This window comes from Thamnophis sirtalis, unplaced genomic scaffold (genome assembly GCF_051295495.1).
Source record: "Thamnophis sirtalis isolate CommonGarterSnake01/CBP01778 unplaced genomic scaffold, rThaSir2_p1.2 scaffold_16, whole genome shotgun sequence".
Taxonomy (NCBI): domain Eukaryota; kingdom Metazoa; phylum Chordata; class Lepidosauria; order Squamata; family Natricidae; genus Thamnophis; species Thamnophis sirtalis.
This window is the reverse complement of record NW_028261396.1, coordinates 6,410,068-6,426,996: the sequence shown is the minus strand read 5'-3', so window position 1 is coordinate 6,426,996 and position 16,929 is coordinate 6,410,068. Positions and strand designations below refer to the sequence as shown.

General features: G+C 39.8%; 1 protein-coding gene across 3 annotated transcripts in view; it reads right to left on the bottom strand.

Moving 5' to 3' along the window:
• Positions 1 to 2,049: 2,049 nt before the first annotated feature.
• Positions 2,050 to 16,929, bottom strand: part of PXDN (peroxidasin) — a 75,662-nt gene continuing 60,782 nt past the window's right edge. For all 3 annotated transcript variants that reach the window (XM_087702787.1, XM_087702788.1, XM_087702789.1), the window contains 6 exons: positions 15,562 to 15,696; positions 14,351 to 14,559; positions 9,002 to 9,122; positions 6,900 to 7,032; positions 5,537 to 5,650; positions 2,050 to 3,350 (listed from right to left, as the gene is read on the bottom strand). In XM_087702787.1, coding sequence (XP_087558913.1) covers positions 3,225 to 3,350; positions 5,537 to 5,650; positions 6,900 to 7,032; positions 9,002 to 9,122; positions 14,351 to 14,559; positions 15,562 to 15,696 — 838 coding nt within the window. In that variant the 3' untranslated portion in view covers positions 2,050 to 3,224. The remainder of the gene's footprint in view (positions 3,351 to 5,536; positions 5,651 to 6,899; positions 7,033 to 9,001; positions 9,123 to 14,350; positions 14,560 to 15,561; positions 15,697 to 16,929) is intronic.

Sequence of the window (16,929 nt, the reverse complement as noted above, 5' to 3'; positions counted from 1 at the left end):
CTTTGAATAGTTCTGTAAAATTTGTTGGTCAATTACTATGTATTCCCAAAATACTTTTCTAAAGCAGCTACTGACAGATCCTGGTAGAGTATTTACTAAACAAATTCCTCTTTTTAATTCCTCTTATTAAAACTGTATGATTTTGCTTTCACCCCTGAAAACTGATCAATGTCACTTCAGAAGACAGCTAAATACTACAAGTTAATGCTTTGCATCATGAAGACAAAGACTTCGGTCAAGTGAGGTATGACAGCTTTTCTTCTCTGACTGTAACAATACATGCTGGTTATAAAAAAAAGACGATATTGAAAACAAAGGTAAACAGTGGTATATTAATGTAGACATAATAACAACAGTCCTTAAAACACATATCTGGGTATAGAGATTCACAAACAGTAATGTTTAACATGATTTTGACACAAGTATTAAGTAGGGAAAACTGGTGCCATGTAATCAAAGGCTTTGAAATGTTTGGTTCCTTCACACTAATAGATTTTATTTCAAAATCATGCAACAATCTATCCAGGATCAATAGAGTTTAGGTGCTGTTCTATGCACACTGCTTTAGTACATCTCATTTGTTCACAAAGTATTTTAGAGGAGCTTTAGCAGCATTTTCATTAAAGGTTGGTGCCTTTTATATACCGATGAATGCATGACATTTGTTTTCAGGCCACAGAATAATTCAGGTCAGAAGGCGGATGTCATTTTGGAATGTCTTTTCCTGGAAAAATGTACACTTAACCAGTGTGATGTTTGTCATCTTTTCCTGAAACCCTCACCTCCTGGGGCTTTTAATGTTCACATTTTCAAGGTATTTTCTCAGTTAGTAAATCAGGGGAAAAGCACATTGCAGAATCATAATTTAAACCTTCCTGGTACTCAGGCCAAAAATGCTGTTATCTACATCTATAGCTGTATCTGTTTCTAAAACTGTAGGATCCGGATCATACAAAGAACAATTTTGCTGAACCTGACATTCTGGAACAATTGATTAAGACATCATTGCTCTTTGACAATGTATTCAATCTTGACCATGTTAAGATGAGTGTAACTCATGTGTTGCTGGGGATTTCTTGGGAGTTGAAGTCCACACATCCTACATTTGCCAAGTTTGTAAAAGACATTCTTGGAGCATTTTTAAGAGGACATGAACGTATTTAAGGCTATTGGATTTGGTAGGCTAGAATTCAGATAACCACTAAATGACAACAAAGAAATGCTGATCTGATAGCCCCGATCTATTAGGAAAAATCAAAATGGATTCTGGGAGGTCAGAATGCACTCAGCAGTGAAATATGTTACATGTCAGAAAGGTGCTAGAAGAGATAATAGATTTCAAAAATCATGGTGGCATATGCAAAGATAATATTCCCAAGATGGTTCTTAACTCCCGTTTGATTAATTTCTCCATTACTACATATTTTCCAGAAAAGCATAATGCCTCCCACCCCTTCAGCCATCATTCTGTGCCAAAGGTTTATTATGATAAAGGAGACTTCCATAATGGTTTATTTCTCAGCACAAATATTACATTATATCTTAGCATTACTAAGATATAAAGTAGGAAAATAAGAATCTATATGTTTGTAGCAAATGAATAATGAATAATGGATGCCTAAAACATCAGATGCTGAATATTTATGGGGGCCAGAATTAATATGAAGCACCAAGAAACCTTTTTCAATAGGAGGCTCAGCCTTGGAAGGTAACGATAAAGGGCAAGGTCAAATATTATCATTGAATGAATACAGACAATATCCACATCGTAAGGATTAGAGTTCCCAGACAGATTTGAATTCTGGGATTATTACACATCTATAAATTAAATTCTGATGTGGCAGATTTCTTGGACAACTTGAGCAAGTTTGCAGTACTATACATAAGAAAGACGAATTTAGATGGGAAATGGAAGTACAGATACCCTGAACATTGTATTTGTATTTGTATTTGGTTTATTTGTATGCCGCCCTTCTCCAGGAGGGACTCAGGGATAAGCAGGGAAACGTAACATAGGTGAAAAATCTAAAGCAGCTGAGCAAATTTAAACCAAGAAGTATGAGAATGTGATATGATTTTAATTTTCCATCAGTATCTTTTTCTGGGCTTCATTCTCTCCAAGAATGACCCGTAAAGGCCAATCTGGCCAAGGAAGTCCAGCTCTGGAGTTCATAAAAACATGAAAGTTTGCAAACTTGGGAAACATTGTATTACACTGGAAGTTAAATGATGAAAGATGCAGGCATCAGATAGGGAAATATTTAATTCTACAGGGGTGTAAAAACCAGATGCCAAAATTAAGCAGTTTTTTAAATTATTCTTGGACTCAATTAGAATTAATACTGCAAGTTAAGTACGATTTTGTTATTGTGGTAATGATATTCTGGCATGATTAGCTTTTTAAGTCAAATACCTTTCAAGTCTGACCTCATGTTTGTATCATACTAAAACATTTGCTTTGGTTTGTTTAGTTCTAGTTACTGGATTATGTGAAACCAGCCACCCTGGTCTTTGAAAAACTTTGTTTATAGCGTAGCATATTATTCAGGGCCACAGAACCGGAATCCAAAAATCCAAATATTGTTTTCTCATACATCCTTTGCTGCCATCTAGTGGTACTCCAGAGTTCTGCAGCCCAGGCATGGCAGGCCTAACCTTGTCTGAATTCAGCCAACTGTAGTTTATTCAGTATGACATGGTCAAGTATCAATTGAATGATATATGAATGCAGGCAATATCTGTGTTCACATATATTGCACTAAGCCATGATTTTACCATGGTGCATTCACTAAGCTATAATGGTTGTAAAAATACACCTAGCCATGGTTTACAGAACCACATAATACAATGTGTAAACCCAGGTGTTGTTACGTGGACCTTATTTCCTCCAATGGCACCTGATTTCCTACCAGTGTGCAAAGAAAGAAAAATCAACCTGGGAGCCTTAAAAAAACTAAACAAATGCTTTAAAAAAATAGCACCAGTTTTTAGTCTCTTGAACCTGAGAAGTTTCAACACAAAATTATCTTGACTAACACTGTGTATTCCCTTTCAATGCTTTCACCTGGTGGTTTTCCAATGGATAAGAAACACTGTTACCCCATCATCTGAATGCTATTCTCCTTTAACATCTTGGTTCTCTATTGTGGTTTAAAGCCTGTATTTGTTACCTGTATTTGCCATCAGCAGATATCAATATGACTTTGACATGTGACAATTGGGACTTAGGGTGCATTTTCCTTGCTAACAGTTTGTTTTAGGCACACGGGACAGCAAATGCCCTTCAGCTTCACAGGTGTAGCACAATCAAGTGACGGACACGATTCCACATAACAGGTGACCTGACCAACCTGCATTTGAAAAGAGAGAGTGACAGTTTAGCTACTTAAAAAAAAAAGAACAAGAAGAAAAGAGAAAGATGAACATGAGCATTACGGAAGAATGTACATTGGGGATTTGGACCTGTATTGTGGATCTAGTACAGGCTGTCTAAACATTTTAACTTTAATTTGCTTGCTGAATTCTGAATGAAAATATGTATGCAAAAATCAACAGACCAAGAGTGGTGAAAGCTTCATATTGCTTGATAAATTGGGAAACATCTTTGTAGTCATTGTTTGTAACTAGAGCGGGTCACTGTTTTCTTGAAATTAATCAATTTTTTGATCAAACAGAATATCAAAAGACAAAGAGATCTTACTCCATTTATAGATCACAGAGACCTCTGTTCCTTAAATGCCATCATCCAGGATGATAAGGTATAAACTGGAGTAACAATGATGATAAAACTGTAACCCCCAACACATATTAATAAGCAAGCTTGTTCAATGACTGCTAGTCATCTCTTGACAAGACAGGCAGACAATCCTGTAGAGGCTTATTTCCATTGGGCACTTCATGGTTTTATAAAAGTCAGGAATTGTTAAAAACACATTGTGCACTTTTGTCTGAGGACTTTCATGCTCTTCTGCTTGGATTTTTTTCCTGTCTTTGGTCGGCTGCCGTGTGAGACAAAATGTTTCATTCCATGGACCTTTGCTCTGAACCAGGAGCGTTTCTCCAAATTTTCAACCATTTGCATGAATGGAAGCACCAAGGGCTGCATGATGACATTCTGAACCCAGCAACATATACATATTTGGCAGCTCCCCACCAATATTTCATAAATTGAAATATTTACATTACTAAGTCCCAGATATAACATCATGTTATTAAATGTTCTTGATGTCAGGGCTCCAGAAAGTTTCCAGGGACTAGTTGTTTTAATTTCCTGCAGCAGCACACACACTGCTGTGCCTCCGAGGCATAAGGCATTTTAAAAACTTGAAACAAATTTCACAATGCGTGCATTTTTATGGATCACAAGCTCCTCGCTAAACACACAGAGAAGGCCACAGCTGGATTGTCTCAAACTTTCAAATACGACTGTGCATAACAGACAAGCAGTGGATTTTTATGGGCTCTTCTTAGAAGTGAGTCATATCAGGTTTGATGAGGATTATTTCCAAGTCGTTCTGAGCAGGACTGCAATCTTAAGAGATTTCCCCTTCAAATAAACAAACTCGAGTGGGTACAGAAAATATAGAGGCAGAAATTCAGAATTTGCTGTCTTGAAGATTGATTAAATTTAATAGGGTAAAAGTCCTGCAAACTGTCCAACTTTATCCTGATTCAAAGCCATTTATTTTGGTTTTAAAGGTAAAGAGGTTCCCCTTGCACACATGTGTTAGTCTTTCCCAACTCCAGGGGCTGGTGCTTATCTCAGTTTCAAAGCCAAAGAGCCAGTGCTGCCCGAAGATGTCTCCGTGGTCATGTTGCTGGCCAAAGGCGCACGGAACGCTGTTCCCTTCCCACCAAAAGTGGTTCCTATTTTTCTACTTGCATTTTTTACGTGCTTTCGAACTGCTAGATTGGCAGAAGCTGGGACAAGTAACTCATTCTATTACGTGGCGCTAGGGATTCGAACAGCTGACCTTCTGATTGACAAGCTCAGCATCTTAGTCACTGAGCCACCACGTCCCATTTTGGTTTTACTCACCATTAAAAGGACAAGAAAAAATTCAGGCACCAAAGTGTGTGGTAACCCCAGGGCAGAACAGAATGCTGTGAATTAAACTATCCCTTTGTTGTTGGTGTGTGTGTGTGTGTGTGTGTGTGTGTGTGTGTGTAAAAGATGGGCTAGAAACCTGCTGTAGTTTTCTAAGAATTTTTTTTAAAGTAGCAGCAGTTGAGACTGTTCAGGAAGTCCAATTTGCCAATTCCACATTCTCTGGCAGCGACTCCTTTGGCAAGGAGACAATATCATTAGTTGAGCAGCAGCAGCTTCTCTCTTTGGCAGCCAAAGCAGCAGAGCCCAAAGACTGAGAAACTATGATAACAATAACATTTGCAAACGAGCAAGAAGAAGAAGCTCCTGAGGATAAATGTAGAAAGCTGCAGCCCTCTACAAATTTATCAGGAAGATTCCCTAAATGCCAGGAGACAAATGGCCCAGAAGACACGCATGCATGTGTGCCTAAAAGCATGTTAAACTCACCTTGCATTCGCATGTGGTGCAGGGGTCTTTTTTCCATGTGTCATTACTCAAATAAGATTTGCCGTTTTCATCAGTACATTCGGTTCTGCTCAGCCGTGACTCAAGTTTCTTTATCTGGAGAGGAGACACGTTGTTTATCCATCAGTGCCAAAAGCATTTCTCTTTCCTTTTATGTGCAATGCAAGAAAGTCAAAGAGCCCCCTTCAAAATCCTCATGGCAGCTCACGTCCCTTTTACTGGGAAATTCTGTACTAAGAGGGCAACATACGATACACGAGATGCTAAAGTTGCTTTGCAGGGCGATGAATAAGAAAGGGGAGGATTCAGAAGCTAAAAAGTCACAAGATCCCTTTGGAATTCATTTGACATTTTGTGCATTAAAATAACCCCCTCCAACTGTTCCTTGCCTGGGGAAAATGTCATTTAGGATATGAATCTGTTTCACCATCCTTCAAAAGAAGAAATAAAGATTTGGGAAGAATTTTGCTTCTCCGTTAATTAAACTAAGAGTCAGAGGAGAACCAGCAGGATGTGATGGAGACACACAGTGATAACCCAGTCATAACTACATTTAATCATGGAAGAACTATTGGCCATATCCAGTTCTGCATGTCATACATGGATCTTGGTTTCAAAGTGTGAGGAGATTGTAGACCAGAAATACAATTGGAAGAAAAGGATTCCTTGGATGTTTTTTCTTCTCCTTTTTTAGTGCAATTTGTCCCTCAACTTTATCCTTACACATTTCTGATCTAAGGTCATTCATAGAGCTTTTCAAAGCTAAGATGAATCTGGATTTTCCTGGGTCAAACCAAATGGTGATTTCTGCACCACAGTGATGGGTTTCCTAGATGTATATGACATCTCTCTCCTAGGAACTCAAGTCAATTTATACATTAATAGCCCTTTCTCCAACTTCCCCCCCACAGCCCTGTAAGCCAGATTGTGTTTTGAGAAAGTGAGCTTTCATGAGTGAGGGAAACTTAAACCTGAGAATCCCAAATCCTAATCCAGGATAATATTTGACCTCAGTGCATTTCAAAATAATACCTGGCTTGAATGAAAACATTAAGCTATTAAACTATTACACAAATAGGTTTTCCTAAAGCATGCAAATTATAATCAGAATTCGTTCATGAAGAGATGATGATATAACAGACATTTCTACTGATTTTCCACAATTCTACAGCACCTTTAAAGATCCATAGTGTGTCCACAAATTGCCCCAAACACATTTTGGCGGCATGGGGAATAAGTGAAAGTTGCCACCCTCCTACTCTACCTGGAGTATCCCTTCACCTCTTAAATTGACTGCAAAAATATTTTAGTGTTTAATGTTATTGGAAGAACTTTTCACACTCACCTGTTTTCTGAGGTCTGTAATTGTTTTTTGCATATCTCCAACAAATTCTTTGAAATCATTCATTATGGGGGATTTCTTATGCTCATTAAAGGATGAAGTAGTGCTGTTAAAGAATGTATTCCCTCTTGTAAAACTGGAATAAGAAAAATAATTGCACATATTGCACAGAAGAGGCATTGTTGATTTGAACAAATCTGATTGTCTAGCTTCTTATCAAACAGGCTATCTTTAATGTGTTATCGCACCCAATTTGCTGGTTGAGAAATCTGAATACAAGCATAGTTTAAATCACTGCAACAGAAGTTGCAGTGATTTAAACTATGTAAGTTGTACTTGTTCATGGAATTATGATTACTTTCTTAATCAGGATTAATGAAGTACATCAAAGATCTTTAAATTATCAGAATGAACTCAAATATTTTTTCTTGGAGTACTGTTGAATCTAGTATGGCTCACGGCTTCTGAGACTCCATCCCTGAAATAGACCCCCATTGTGCAGGATAAATACTTCCTGAGAAGAGACTTTTGCCAGTCTAAAAAACACGTGGTTTCTACCCAGATCAAATGGCCTTGTCCATTTCTTTTATTACAGGTTGGCTGGCCATTTCAAAATCTCTTCTGGAGAATTCTGATGCTTTTTGGAATAAATCTGGGAATGATGAAGAACTCAATGCCTGGGACATAGAGTGAGGAAGCTGGGTTGCAAGAAATCCAGCTGAGCCGAGGTGGCGCAGTGGTTAAATGCAGCACTGCAGGCTACTTCAGCTGACTGCAGTTCGGCTGTTCAAATCTCACCGGCTCAGGGTTGACTCAGCCTTCCATCCTTCCGAGGTGGGTGAAATGAGGACCCGGATTGTGGGGGCGATATGCTGACTCTGTAAACCGCTTAGAGAGGGCTGAAAGCCCTATGAAGCGGCATATAAGTCTAACTGCTATTGCTATTGCTAAATCCGTTAATGGCACTTTGAATTTTACTAACTTAACAACTGCAGTGATTCACTTAACAATTGTGGAAAGAAAACTTATAAAATGGGGGCAAAACCCATTTAACAACTGTCTTGCTTAGCAATGGAAATTTTGAGCTTTGTGGCCATAAACTGAGGACTATCTATATACTAACTTTGAGATGCCTTAACTGTTTGTTCAATCAGTGATGTGAGAACAGATGGTTTGCATGGTTGGGATGCTAGGTTGGCCTGAGTTTGAGACCCGACTGCTCCCCTGGAACGAGATGAGCTCCTGTCCTTCACTCCAACTCATACCAGAGACATGAAAGGAAGCCACAACTGGGCGTTCCCCAGCCAATGGTCACTGCTAACCCTTTCAATCCGGAAGCCTCTTGGTGCTTCTTCTGACACGAGTGCAATGCAATCAGTGATGCCATCAAAGCAAAGAACTCCATGTGATGCAGCCATCACCAGGTCAGGATCCTGAGTGGATCATGGCATCCACAACCCCTCCCATGTAATGGCGGAGTCACAAGATCACAACTCCTACCAGAGCTGAGGTCTTGAGCCTAATCAAGAAAAGTGGCAACCCTAGGCTGCTTAATCCAAACCTAGCCCTAATCCTAAATGGATTCCAATTAACACTAAGTGAATAATTAACAGACGCCTCGGTTGTGCTGTATTTGGGAAGCAAAACACATTTGTGCATATTGTGAAATAAATAATAGCCCAAACATGCTTTTTAATTTTGTAGAGTTTTAAAATTAGAGTCATGACTGCCAGAAAAAGGAGATTTTAAACTGCATCTCTATTAACTCTCTTTCTAAAAGGGTTGTAGGAAGTTTTTAAAATTACTCCCTGGAATTTCTCATTGGAATCTGGAAAATTAGTTGTAATATTGCACCTAACTAGGAATTGTTTTTGAAGTATTTTTTGACTTATCGAACAGGTTGGCAAGCTATAGGCATTTCCCCCAAAATTGACGTGTTGGAGGGGGGGAAATCAAGTTGATTGAAATAAAAACTTGGACAGAGATCGCATTAAAAAAAACAGAAACACTTTCTGGGATGCTTTGGGTTTTATCCTTCAGCAACTAAATCCTAAGCGGTACAATAAAGGTTAAAAGTAACAAGTAAACGGAATTGTGATATGTACCTTGATGCTCTTGGAATTTTTAGGTATTTTGAAGGCTTATCTTCCCGAAAACTATAATCAAGAGAGCGTCTTCCTCGGAAGTGGTAAGAAAATGCATTGAATTGTCCTCTAGTTCTGCAATCTGAAATTAAACAGAAGATCTCAAACTTTGTTAAGGCATGAACAAATAACGTTTCTTCCAGAATAGAAACTATTGTATTGGAAAATTGAAATATATCCTTTCCGTTTTTTCAGTGAAACTTCATGCATTTTTGAGAAGAGTCTACCACGAACAGACGTAATCAACTAGTCTAGATAATATATATTGCATTGCTTTTTATAGGTTCGCAAGCAAAACTACTTACTGATGCTGGAAAGCAAGGGAGAAAGAAAATTATGGGTTCAGAGTATGGTAAATGCATTGTTGAATGAGGAATAGGCTGGAGAAGATGATAGCATAGGATTCTTTACAAAATATTTTCTGGCTCCCTTTGATATTAATAACTATAATTTAATTGCCATTATCCTGATGAGGATGGTCAGGAAGATCTTGGAAGAAATGGACACATTCCACTATTAGTTCAGGCATGGCTCTGGAACTGAATCATATTGGATTGCTTTTTATATGACCAATGACATTTATAGGAAGAGAGATATGGCAATTGCAAATTTCTCTGCAACGGCTTTTGATACCCTTTCTGCAGCAACTTTGTACATTGAAGGCACTGTAGTATAATGCTCAATTTTTACTAATGAGAATGTGTTCAAAAGATAGGATTGGATGTCAATTTCTTCATCCTATCGCAATTATAACTCCACAGTCCCAAAGGTGCTTTTCCCAAAGACAACTGGCCTTTTTTTTTGTTTTTCTCCTTGAAAATGTTTTGTTTCTCATCCAAGATAAGGACTGGAGAAGCTTCTTGCATGGGGAGCAAAATGTTTTCAAGGAAAAGAAATCAAGAAAATCTGGTTATCTTTGGGACAGCCATGGCATGGATGATTGAGACTCTCCATAGAAATATGGTTCCTCAGACCACCATTCTGTCCCTAGTGCTGTTTAATACTCGTAGGACACTGCTGGGGTGGTCAATATGAAATATGGAGTACATTTATCAGTTTGCTGGTGGGATAGACAGACGTTGATATCATCTGAGTCACAAGAATCAGGGAAATCAAGAGATCAGGACCAGAATATGATGATGGGCTGCATAATGAGCTATGGTGGCACAGTGGATAAAATGCAGTTTTGCAGGCTAACTCTGCATTCCACTGCCAAGAGTTCGATTCTGAGCAGCTCAAGGTTGACTCAGCCTTCCAACCTTCCAAGGTCAGTAAAATGAGGACCCAGATTGTTGGGGGCAACATGCTGACTCTGTAAAGCACGTAGAGAGGGCTGTAAAGCACTGTGGAGCAGTATATAAGTGGTAGCTGAATTGCATAAGGGTCAAGAGCCTAGCAGGACAGAGGTGTTGTATTCCAGCATGCCTAGAAATTAGGAAGTTTTGGCAGATGCTGCAGGAGAAGGTATTCAGCAACTGCCTTCAGGTCACTTTCCCAAAGCTCTCTTCATCCCGATCTTTGTGAAGCTCTGCAAAACAGCATTCCGCTCCACCGTCTCTGGCACGGAGAAGGCATGAATGGGGCAGAATTGAAGGTATAAATTGATATCTTCAGGGTTTTTTTATTTGTTTTCCACCCATCTCCTTTTGAAGCGATTCAGGGCGGCTTGGAGTACAATGTTCCAAGCTTCCCCGAATCAACAAAATTAAATATTCTTAACCCAAGAAAAATGCTGTAAAAAAAAATCAGAAAGTAAGATTTCACAGTCCCATATCAGTGATACTGAGAGGTTTTCTGTGTTAAACTTCGTAGCTGATGATGAAACGGCATTTTATGGGGAAAAAAATTGTTATCTCTTCCTAGGGTTGTTCATTAAAAGGCTCCACTGGCTGCACTGTTCTGGGTAGTCAGATGTCTGAACAAACATCAAGGATGTCTAACTGGGTAAATCTGTGACATGAAAGCAGAGACTTGAGGCTTTCATACCACAGATCTACCTACTGTATTTTTCGGAGTATAAGACGCACCTTTCAACCCTCCAAAAAGAGGGTGAAAATTTGGCTGCGTCTTATACACTGAATGTAGCCCCACCAGAGTCCAAAAACGTGAGGCATGGAGGCAGCGATGGTCTGTGCCAATCCCTGCAGCCTGGAACAGCTGATTGGAGAGGTATTCTGGCAGTCCGATCCACCCGCCAATCAGCTGTGCTGAATCAGGCTGCCATAAGTGCTGAAGCTGACCTGGCTGGTCAGAGTTTGCAGCAGCCATCACATTCAGACAGCACAGTAACTGATTCAGCAGGATTCAAAATCATAATCACACACAATACATTATCAAAAGCAGACTTTCCAAAGAAGTAGTTAACACAAGCAAAACACAAGCAGTTTCACTTTCAATTCTCGGCTAAGCCAGGCTCCTTCCTGACTCACACAGCAAATTTCAGAGTCCAAATAGCCCTCATTGGCTGACTTGGTTGCTATGCCTATTCATTGGCTGACCTTGTTACCATGTGCCAGCTGAGCACCATGGAAGCTGGTAGGCAGAGGCAGAATTTTTTCTTCTTATTTTCTCCCCAAAAACTAAGGTGTGTCTTATACTCTGGAGCATCTTATACTCGGAAAAATTTGGTAGTTAGACTCCTTGATGCTGAGTGGAAGGCACAGAGTACTTGTCAGAGGTCACAGACAAAAATAAGACAAAGCTGGAATACTAACCATCTATCACACAGTGAAATAGACCATTTCCTGGTTTTATTATTACGTGGAAGAAATGTTGCTGTGTGTGTTTGTCTTTATGTTGTTATGATTAAGCTGGCACTTACTTAAATGTTCCAAAGACAAAACATTTTTTTAAAAAATATCATACTGAACCTGGAAAAATATTTAAGAGTAAAAAAACAGGAAATAATAAAAACAGATACTTTACAAACACAAGAATAAATATGGAATAACTGAATAAATTCTGGAATTTGAATTATACCAAACTAAGAAGTCCTTGTTCCCAGAAATTTGTACCTTATTATATTTTCACACACAAATCTAGAACGATGGCTAGCTATTTTCATCAAAAATTTATTGTTCCAATAGTGCAGGGGTATCAAACTTGCAGGGTCACGTTGTCATCACGTGACACATCATTACTTTTTACACCTTTGCTAAACCGGAGGTAGGCGTGGCCAGCATGTGATGTATTCGGTCCGCGGGCTGCAAGTTTCACACCCCTGCAATAGGCAAAGATATATAGGTAGAAGATAAGTCATAGCTATAGATCAGTGGTGGGTTCCGCCAGTGTCCACATGGATGAGCGCAGCGCATGCACACAGCACGCGCATGCATCTTAGCGCCTCTGTGACTCTCCAGCTGCTCAATGGAGTATCGTGAAGGCACTGTACATGCCATGCACATGCACGGAAGCGCTGATGACTTAAAAGACCGGTAAGGAGCTCAGGCGGGCGGGTGGACCCTCCGGAGCACTGTACCGGAATGGTATCCGGTGCTCCGGGCAGGCTCCACTAGGCCCGTACCAGGGCGTATCACCTGCAACCCACCACTGCTATAGATGCACACACACACTCCCAAACCAAGTGTGGCCATTAGACAACAGTTAGCTGTACATTAGCCTGTATTTCCTCCATCTCATAATGGTGACTAGTTTTTACCGATCGCCAAAGAAGAAACCGAAGCCACCGGAGACAAATCTAACTAGCAAATTTAAAACACTCTAAAACTTTCCCAGTTCAAGGAATCTGGCTGCTTTTAAAACTGAGTTCACACCACTGGTGGGTTCTTACCGGTTTGGACTGGCTTGGCCGAACCAGTAGTGGTTTGGTGGCCTGGTCGCTGCCTGCCACACCCCTGAACTGGTTCTCTGGGTGGCGCCTATGGCGCTGCCATCTTGTTTTTTGCTTCTGCGCAGAACAATTTTTATTGCACTGCTCATGCAGCACACATCAAGCACACATGCAGCGTGGCCACAAGCGAACCGGCAGCAGTGCCTGCCAAAACCCAGCCCTGGTTCACGCCTCTTCTAATTCAGACCTTGTTCAAAAGGGGTTCTTTACCTCAGCTATGATTCCGCTCCATTTCCCAAAACTTTATCCCACCCAGGGAGCATCAAAACAAACCTCCCCCATAATGATGGAGAATGCTTACTCAAGACGAAGTAAGCAACAACATTGGCCAATCTTTTCTAGGAAACGAGGCTCTTGAGAAATGTTGAGAAGTTGTGGAATCACAAGATTTAAAGTCTCTTCTACCTCGGAAACCGCAGAGGCAGGAAATAGGACAATTTCTGTGCACATTAACTATCATTTTTGGATCAAGAACTTCATTTGTCTTTTAATAAGCAGCCTTAGTCTACTCTCCTACCTCCATTCAATACTCTTCACTGGTTGCCCTCTAGGTTCTGAACGATAAAGGCTTTTAAAGTTTTCATTTGAGAGGTTAGCGTCTAGGTCAAGGACCCAATTCCATACAAACTCCTGCCAGGTTATTTGTTACTAGGTTTGGCTGATACGATCTGTTTCTATCTCAGAAATGTAAACTCGCTAAAGCGTAAAGAGCAAGGCGACGGGAACTAACATGTTGCCTTAACATTGTTTACAAAGTATGAGCGGCTCTTGCCCAACGCCTAGGAAACATCTACATCATACAATGAGTGGTTTACATAGGAATTATATAACACATCATCCAGGAGGTCTCCCAGGGACCCTCAAGGGGGATATGAAACCAGGTCTCCTCTAAGACAGGAACGTTCAATGAGATCTGTGCGTGGAGAGTGGAAGTCTGACAGTTAACGGAAAGAACAACTTTATAAGTAATTTGATCAGACCTGCTTACACAGGACACGAAGTAGAGATAGTCCTCAACGTACGACAATTGAGCCCCAAATTTCTGTTGTTAAGCGAGATCTTTGTTGAGTGAGTTTTGCCCCATTTTACAACATTTCTTGCCACAATTGTTAAAGTGAATCACTGCAGTTAAGTTAGTAACACGGTGGTTCAATGAATGTGGCTTCCCCGTTGACTCTGCTTGTCAGAAAGTCTCAAAAGGAGATCGCGGGGCCACCATGACCGCAACTGTCATAAATATGGGCCAGTTGCCAAGCATCTGAATTTTCATCATGTGACCATGAGGACACGGCAACGGTCCTGTGAAAAACGGTCATAAGTCACTTTTTTCAGTGCCGTTGTAACTTGGAACGGTCACTAAATAAACTGTTGTAAGTCGAGGACTTCCTGCATTTCACGATGTTATTTTATTGGAGACCCATAAGCCTTGCTTTTCCAAAGAAGAAAATATCTGGTTGTACCTTCACAGCAGTCTTGCCACATCCTGAGATCCACTTTGGGAACTTCAGCACAGCTTCCATAGCCGTGTGGGAACTCGGCCACTCTGAAAACATCCCGTTGCACTCTGGTTATGTTGTCCCCGTTGTCACAGAGAACTCTTGCAAGGGACGACTGCTTGACCTGAGTCAACTGGGCTGGAGTAAACACACCTGGGTTCTCATACCACAACCTGTAGTCTCACGTCAAGTAAGAATAAACTCTTAGTCAGCATTCAGGGTAACAGAAAAGGATTCAGAACTAAGAAAAGGGAGGAATATATTATTCACATTAACACAGTGTTCCTCAACCTTGGCGACTTTAAGTGCTGGCTGAGCTGGCTGGGGGATTCTGGGAGTTGAAGTCCACAGGACTTAAAGTCGCCAAGGTTGAGGAACACTGTGTTAACAGAACATTTAAAGCATGGTTATGTTTAATGGCAGAACATTACTCATTACATTGACTTTCTCTTTCTCTATGCCATCACTGTTTCTGATAGTTCTTGAAAAAGTAAATTATTTTTTAGAAAAACATACCATAAAAGATAAAAAGAGACATTCTTTTTAGTATTATCTGAATAAATCTAAGCTCATTATGGATAACTCAAATGAGCTGCAAAGCCCCTCTATGCCTTCTATCAATCTTTCAAGCATCAAAGCATCAATGTCCATAATGGCAATATAATGGCATGTAACAAGGAATCCTTGACAAGAGCTTTGCATGCAAAAGCTTCCTTGCAATCCTAAATCCTGCACACACACAGTCTGGTGGCACGTGGTTAGAATGCAGTATTGCAGGCTAATTTTGCTCACTGCCAAGAGTTTGATCCTGACTAGCTCAAGTTTGAGTCAGCCTTCCATCTTTCCAAGGTCAGTTAAATGAGGACTCAGGGGGGGGCAATAGGTTGACTCTGTAAACAGCTTAGAGAGGGCTGTAAAGCACCGTGCAGTGGTATATAAGTCAAAGTGCTACTGCTATTCACTTCACACAGGAAAGTATATTATACTCCTAAACATTAAGACTTCTCTGCTGCTGATTCCTGTGGTATCCGTGGGAAGAAATGGCCCTTCACAAATGATAGAGTGAGTTGCAAAGAGAAGGATTGCTCACTGTTGCTGCCTGTTTGGTTCTAGGTTGTTATCTTCTGACTGGAACTCTTGGAAGCGTAGGATGAGTAGTTTTATACCAAACTTACCTGTCTCCATCTCGGAGACGTTTAAACTGTGTGCTCAAGAGACACATCAGTGTAGGTCCCAACCTGCTTCCAGGAACTAGATCTTCTAGTATAAGAGCAGGAAATAAATCTATGTTCAGTGGTGAACCATATAATCTATGCAAGAAAAATAAATGATTGCAGTTGACCCAAAGTATGAATTCAGTGTTATATTGAATCTTAAAAACTAAAACTAACAGGAATTATTTTGGATTTGTTATATCTTTTGGCTCAAGTTTTACTTGCCACATTTACTATGTGTTAATTTGAAACAGTGCTCAATGGATTTAGTTCTGAATCTACAAAGTTAAAAACAAGCAGTCAGCGTTTTCTTCACGTATTACAGAAAGACTATATTTGAACCTGTGTAGGATGCAACTGTCTTCAAAGAAAGAGATTAACTGCATACTGGTAGAAAAAAATAGGAGGCTCTCTAGCTTTTTAAAAATGTTTTTAAAAAGGTAAAGAAACATCAATCTTAAGCAGTATCAGCTGATTTCCAAAACATGGTTCTTTACATCTGGTACAGAATATGATACCCACCATAGTAAACTTTGGTTGGTTCAAGGAACTTTTTCTCTAGGTAGCTTACTTCATCCAGGAAAACATCTGGCAAGATATGTACACTACCATTCTCCATATGTAAAGCTTGTATACTATATAGGCATCCAAATGTGAACACACTATGAACTGCATACTATTTTTCATTTAGAATGTCAGGAAATAATTTAGATTTTTTTAAAAACTTTCAAAAATGATTTTATAATAATATATGGATGTGGGAAGTCTTCATGTATAAGACAATAAGTAACAAAACAATACTCTACTTTGGCATAAAAAACCGAATTCCTTCAAATCCAGGGAATGATTATGAAAACTAGAGAAAAGAGCTACAATGAAGAATGATTATCTACATCTCCCATTGACCATGAATTTTAGGGTAAACATCTGTTATGTGAAAGCTTATCTGAAATTTAGTTCTTACATGGTTAAAAGTAAACAATTGGATATCTAAAGCAGGGGTTTCCAACCTTGGCCCTTTTAAGACATGTGGACTTCAACACCTAGAATTCTCCAGTCAGCCTGGCTGGGGAATTCTGGGAGGTGAAGTCCACACGTCTTAAAGTGGCCAAGTTGGAGAATCCTGGTCTTGATGTTGCTGTTACCAAAAGAAAAAAACAGTAATCTCCAAAGGACAAGAAAGTCTTTGTCTCAGAGACGTTTAACTAAGATAAATGTCACGTAATCCTATGCCCAGAGAGGAGGAGGAGGAGGAGGAGGAGGAGGAGAAACAGGCCCAAGGAATTCGACCATTCTTTATATGAGCCACACTTGCACTGGACGTTTGAC